General features: G+C 51.9%; 1 protein-coding gene across 1 annotated transcript in view; it reads left to right on the top strand.

Moving 5' to 3' along the window:
• LOC109779380 (uncharacterized) overlaps nucleotides 1-5,776 on the top strand; it is a 123,715-nt gene extending 117,939 nt beyond the window's left edge. Inside the window, exon 9 of the mRNA XM_020337994.2 lies at nucleotides 5,722-5,776. Within this exon, the coding sequence (XP_020193583.2) occupies nucleotides 5,722-5,776 (55 nt within the window). The remainder of the gene's footprint in view (nucleotides 1-5,721) is intronic.
• The last annotated feature ends 224 nt before the right edge of the window (nucleotides 5,777-6,000 follow it).

Raw genomic sequence — 6,000 nt, forward strand, 5'->3', positions numbered from 1 at the left:
TCGAGGCCGGCTTGTTAGGATCAGAAGGAATATAAGGAAGAAACAGAAAAGACGCAAACTTCACGCGTCGCAAAATCTCTGTCTCTGTGTTCGCGTTCGCTCACTGAAACTGAAACTCCACCGTGTGTGTCCACCTCGCGTGTGTATTCCTGAGTTTGATCTAACATTCGGTATTCAGAGCGTTGGTTCACGGGAGGCGAAGCACGGCGGCGGAGCCAGGAGGAGTTATGGCGGCGGTGATCAGTGATGGGAGATACATCGCCGAGGAAGGACCAGACCATCGGCCGCAGCGGCGGCGGAAAGTACACGCCGCCAGCGAAGAGGCCTGGAGATGAGGGCGCCGTGGTCGTGCAGCGCGCTCCGGCGAGATTTGGTGGTGTCCCGATCCAGCACCCCATGCTGACGGACTCGAATTATGGTCTGTGGGCGGTGAAGATGAGGGTGCTTCTTCGTCCGTTCGGCGTGTGGCCGGCGTTGGAAGGCACGGCCGAGTTCGATCAGGCCAAGGATGATGAGGCGTTCGCCGCCCTGTCTCAGTCCGTACCGGACGCTGTGATGATGGCGGTGGCCAACTATGAGACTGCTCACGAGGCCTGGGAGGCCATCCGGCGCATGCGCGTCGGCGAGGATCGCGTCCAGAAGGCGCGAGTGAAGCAGATCAAGCGCCAGCTCGATCGCATGGAGATGGCAGACAACGAGTCAGTCAGCGCTTTCGCACAGAAGCTCATGACACTTGTCGGCGAGATACGGTCGATGGGCGAGACGGTGAAGGACGAGGCCATCATCGATCTCCTGTTCAACGCCGTCCCGAGTCGTTTCAGCGACATCGTCAATAAAATTGACCAATGGGGCGATCTCACGACGATGACCATGGCTGAGGCTGTTGCTCGTTTGGCGGCCTTCGAAGAAAACCAAAAAGGTCGGCGCCGTCAGTCCGGCAGCAAGGACGATCAGCTCATGCTCATTACCCAGGCCCTAGAGCAGCTGATGAAGGCAAAGAAAGGCACACCTGGTGCGAGCAGCAGCGGTGGCGGCCGTGGCCTTGGCTGTGGGCGCGGTGAGCGCGCCGACAGCAGGCAATCTGGCTGTGGCGAGAGTAAGGACCGTGGTAAGCAGAAGAAGCACAGAAAATTTGACATTAGCAAGGTCAGATGTTTTAACTGCAATGAAACTGGGCATTTCAAGTCAGACTGTCCAGAACCACAAAGGGAAAATGCAAACTTTGCACAGCGAGAGGATGTAGATGATCCTGCACTTCTCATGTTGGAGACGTGTGAGCTAACACCACCCGAGCCAGCACCAACTGAGCAGGTGTTGCTGAATGAAGCGAAGGTTGTCCCAGAACTCACAGGTGCCCATGACGTTGCTTGGTACTTGGACACAGGTGCCAGCAATCATATGGCTGGAAATTCAGAGAAGTTTGCAGAACTTGATAGAACAGTGAAGGGAAAAGTCAGGTTTGGAGATGGCTCGGCTGTGGCACATGCGCTTCGGACATGTGAACTTTCGATCCTTGCGAGCACTAACAGCTGATGGAATGGTCGAAGGAATGCCTCAGATAGACCAGGTGGATCAGATATGTGATGGCTGCATGATTGCTAAGCAGCGTCGTCTTGCCTTCCCAGTGCTGGCATCATTTCGAGCAACGGAGCAGCTCCAGCTGATACATGGTGATTTGTGTGGCCCAATCTCGCCAGAAACACCAGGAGGGAAGAGGTACTTTTTACTCCTGGTGGATGACTACTCTCGAAGATATGTGGATTGCCTTGTTGCGCAACAAAGATGAAGCTTTGGGTGCAGTGAAGAAAATTCAGAGAGCAGCTGAGATAGAACGCGATCTGAAGCTCAAAGCTATCCGGACTGACAGAGGTGAAGAATTCACATCTAGGGAATTTGCAAAGCATTGCGATGAATATGGCATTAAGCACTTCCTCAGTGCACCGTATACACCATAGCAAAATGGTGTTGTTGAGAGAAGGAATCAAACTGTTGTTGGCATGGCAAGGAGTTTGATCAAAAGTATGGCAGTGCCTGCAAGATTTTGGGGAGAGGCAGTGGTTACTGCAGTCTATCTTCTCAATAGGTCACCAACAAGAAGTGTCAAAGGGATGACACCTTATCAGGCTTGGCATGAGAAGAAGCCTACAGTCCAGCACCTCCGCACATTTGGGTGTGTAGCACATGTGAAGTCCACCGGGCCAGGGCAGAACAAGTTGTCAGATAGGAGCAAGAAAATGGTCTTTATTGGCTATGAGACCGGATCGAAAGCCTATCGTATGTTTGATCCTGAAAGTAAGAAGTTGATCATTACACGCGATGCGGTGTTCGAGGAAGATCGGTGTTGGGACTGGAGCTCACCGGGATCCACGGAAAATGGTGATGGAGCATCGTTTGTTGTCAGCTATCCTAATCGGGGAGAAGAAGAGGAAGCAGCAGCAGTGGTGACTGAAAATCCTGCCAAGGCAGGGAAAAGTGTTGCCAAGGAAGCCGAACCAGAAACTCCTGCCATGGCAAGGAAAAAGCCCGATTCTGTTACCATGGCAGCACCTAAGCAAGGCAGCAGAACCCGACAAGCAAATGATGGGGCGATCATCCCGTGTGAGCTGAGCTGGAGGACCCACTGTCGACTCCAAGTCAAAGGTCCGCAATGCCTGACACACCATACAGTGAGCCATCGCAGAGGCCTCAAGGGAAGCGCCTGCTCGAGGAGATATACGAAGAAACTGTAGAGATCAACGAGGACGACGCTGGTTTGTGTTTGTATGGATTGGAGGAGCCCACAAACCACATTGAGGCTATAAGAGAGTCCTGTTGGCAGAAAGCAATGAAAGAAGAGCTGACATCGATTGAGCAGAACCAAACCTGGGAATTAGTTGATCTACCAAGTGGACACTGGCCGATTGGATTGAAGTGGGTGTACAAGATTAAAAGGGACCCAAATGGGGACATTGTCAAACACAAGGCGAGGCTAGTTGCAAAAGGGTATGTGCAGCGACAGGGCATCGATTTTGATGAAGTTTATGCTCCTGTCGCCCGCCTTGAGTCTGTTCGTTTACTCATTGCGCTTGCAGCTCAATTCAGCTGGAAGATCCACCAAATGGATGTGAAATCAGCGTTCCTCAATGGGGACTTGAGTGAGGAGGTGTATGTTAGTCAACCTCCAGGCCACGAGATAGAAGGAAAGAGCAGCAAGGTATACAGACTGAGAAAAGCATTGTATGGTCTCCACCAAGCTCCTAGGGCTTGGAACTCCAAGCTGGACTCAACACTGCTGGAATTGGGGTTTGAGAAGTGCCCTTCTGAATCTGGTCTGTACAAGAAAAAGGCAAGAAATTCGGTTCTGATCGTTGGAGTATATGTGGACGATCTGGTTATAACCGGTGGCAGCAGTCAAGCTATTGCGGATTTCAAACGGCAAATGAAGTCGAAATTTAGCATGACTGATCTGGGGCTGATGTCTCACTATCTAGGCATTGAAGTGAAACAAGGAGAGGAAGGGATCACTCTTTGCCAATCTGGGTACGCATCCCGTATACTTGACAGAATGGGGATGTCAAACTGCCATCCAACACACACTCCAATGGAACCTAGGCTGAAACTGAGCAAAGAGAGTAAGGCCGAGGAAGTTGATCCGACTGAATATCAAAGCGTGGTGGGAGGCCTGAGGTATTTGCTGCATACACGGCCTGATCTTAGCTTCTCTGTCGGCTATGTCAGCAGGTTCATGGAGAGACCTACCAAGGAACATATGACAGCAGTGAAACATATTCTCAGGTATGTAAAGGGGACTGTCAATCTTGGGTGCAGCTATAAAAGGGTCACAAGCAAACCCGAGTTGTTAGGATATTGTGACAGTGATCATGGAGGCGATGTCGACGATCGTAAAAGTACCACTGGAGTATTGTACTATTTCGGTCACTGCCCTGTGTCCCGGACATCTCAAAAACAGAAAATTGTGGCACAATCTTCATGTGAAGCAGAGTATGTGGCTGCTGCTGCAGCAGCCTGTCAAGGTGTATGGTTGGCAAGGCTGATTGAGGAATTGTTGGGCTGTGATGGAGACAAGTTCACAATCCGTATAGATAACCAATCAGCAATTCAGTTATGCAAGAATCCTGTGTTTCATGAGAGAAGCAAACACATTGACGTGCGCTATCATTTTGTCAGAAATTGTGTTGAAGAGGGCAAGATAGAAGTGGAGCATGTCAGAACCGATGAGCAACATGCAGACATCTTGACGAAGCCATTGGCCAGGCTTCGTTTTCAGTCACCGAAAGAGAAGATCGGTACGCAGGAGGTGTGTTCAGGTCATCAAGCTTAAGGAGGTGAAGTGTTGTGTTAATCTCACTGAACCTGAACCCGTCAGGCTACTGTATCATTTTTGAACTTTCTGAAAAACAATGCCAGAGGCACGCTGTGTTCGTGCTGCGGCTGAGTAGGGATAGCGTTTACTTTTCCTGTCAATCGTGTAATCGTTGGCCACGATCTCGTCCGTGGGATGGCGCGGGTAAAGCGGATCGAGGCCGGCTTGTTAGGATCAGAAGGAATAAAAGGAAGAAATAGAAAAGACTCAAACTTCACGTGTCGCAAAATCTCTGTCTCTGTGTTCGCATTCGCTCACTGAAACTGAAACTCCACCGTGTGTGTCCACCTCGCGTGTGTATTCCTGAGTTTGATCTAACATTTGGTATTTAGAGCGTTGGTTCACGGGAGGCGGCGCACGGCGGCGGAGCCAGGAGGAGTTGTGGCGGTGGTGATCAGTGATGGGAGATACATCGCCGAGGAAGGACCAGACCATCGGCGGCAGCGGCGGCGGAAAGTACACGCCGCCAGCGAAGAGGCCTGGAGATGAGGGCGCCGTGGTCGTGCAGCGCGCTCCGGCGAGATTTGGTGGTGTCCCGATCCAGTACCCCATGCTGACGGACTCGAATTATGGTCTGTGGGCGGTGAAGATGAGGGTGCTTCTTCGTCCGTTCGGCGTGTGGCCGGCGTTGGAAGGCACGTCCGAGTTCGACCAGGCCAAGGATGATGAGGCGTTCGCCAGCCTGTCTCAGTCCGTACCGGACGCTGTGATGATGGCAGTGGCCAACTGTGAGACTGCTCACGAGGCCTGGGAGGCCATCCGGCGCATGCGCGTCGGCGAGGATCGCGTCCTGATGGTGCGAGTGAAGCAGCTCAAGCGCCAGCTCGATCGCATGGAGATGGCAGACAACGAGTCTGTCAGCAGCGGTGGCGGCCGTGGCCTTGGCCGTGGGCGCGGTGAGCGTGCCGACAGCGGGCAATCTGGCCGTGGCGAGAGTAAGGACCGTGGTAAGCAGAAGAAGCACAGAAAATTTGACATTAGCAAATTCAGATGTTTTAACTACAATGAAACTGGGCATTTCAAGTCAGACTGTCCAGAACCACAAAGGGAAAATACAAACTTTGCACAGCGAGAGGATGTAGATGATCCTGCACTTCTCATGTTGGAGACGTGTGAGCTAACACCACCCGAGCCAGCACCAACTGAGCAGGTGTTGCTGAATGAAGCGAAGGTTGTCCCAGAACTCACAGGTGCCCATGACGTTGCTTGGTACTTGGACACAGGTGCCAGCAATCAGCAATCATATGGCTGGAAATTCAGAGAAGTTTGCAGAACTTGATAGAACAGTTAATGGAAAAGTCAGGTTTGGAGATGGCTCGGCTATGGAAATATGTGGACGTGGCTTGGTACTTATGCAGTGCCTCACCGGCGAACACCGTATTCTGTCGGATGTGTACTTTATACCACGACTGAAGAACAACATAATTAGCCTCGGGCAGCTCAATGAGAATGGCTGCAAGTACGCGAGCGAGGACGGAGTAATGACAGTCTGGGACAGACACAGGAAAGTGTTAGCTCGAGTGCAGCGCACGCGCAACCGCATGTACATTCTGAATATTCAGCCTTCCGAGCCAGTGTGTTTGCTTTCACACGCAACGGAAGCTGCCTGGCTGTGGCACATGCGCTTCGGACATGTG

This window comes from Aegilops tauschii, chromosome 4 (assembly GCF_002575655.3).
Source record: "Aegilops tauschii subsp. strangulata cultivar AL8/78 chromosome 4, Aet v6.0, whole genome shotgun sequence".
Classification (NCBI taxonomy): Eukaryota; Viridiplantae; Streptophyta; class Magnoliopsida; order Poales; family Poaceae; genus Aegilops; species Aegilops tauschii.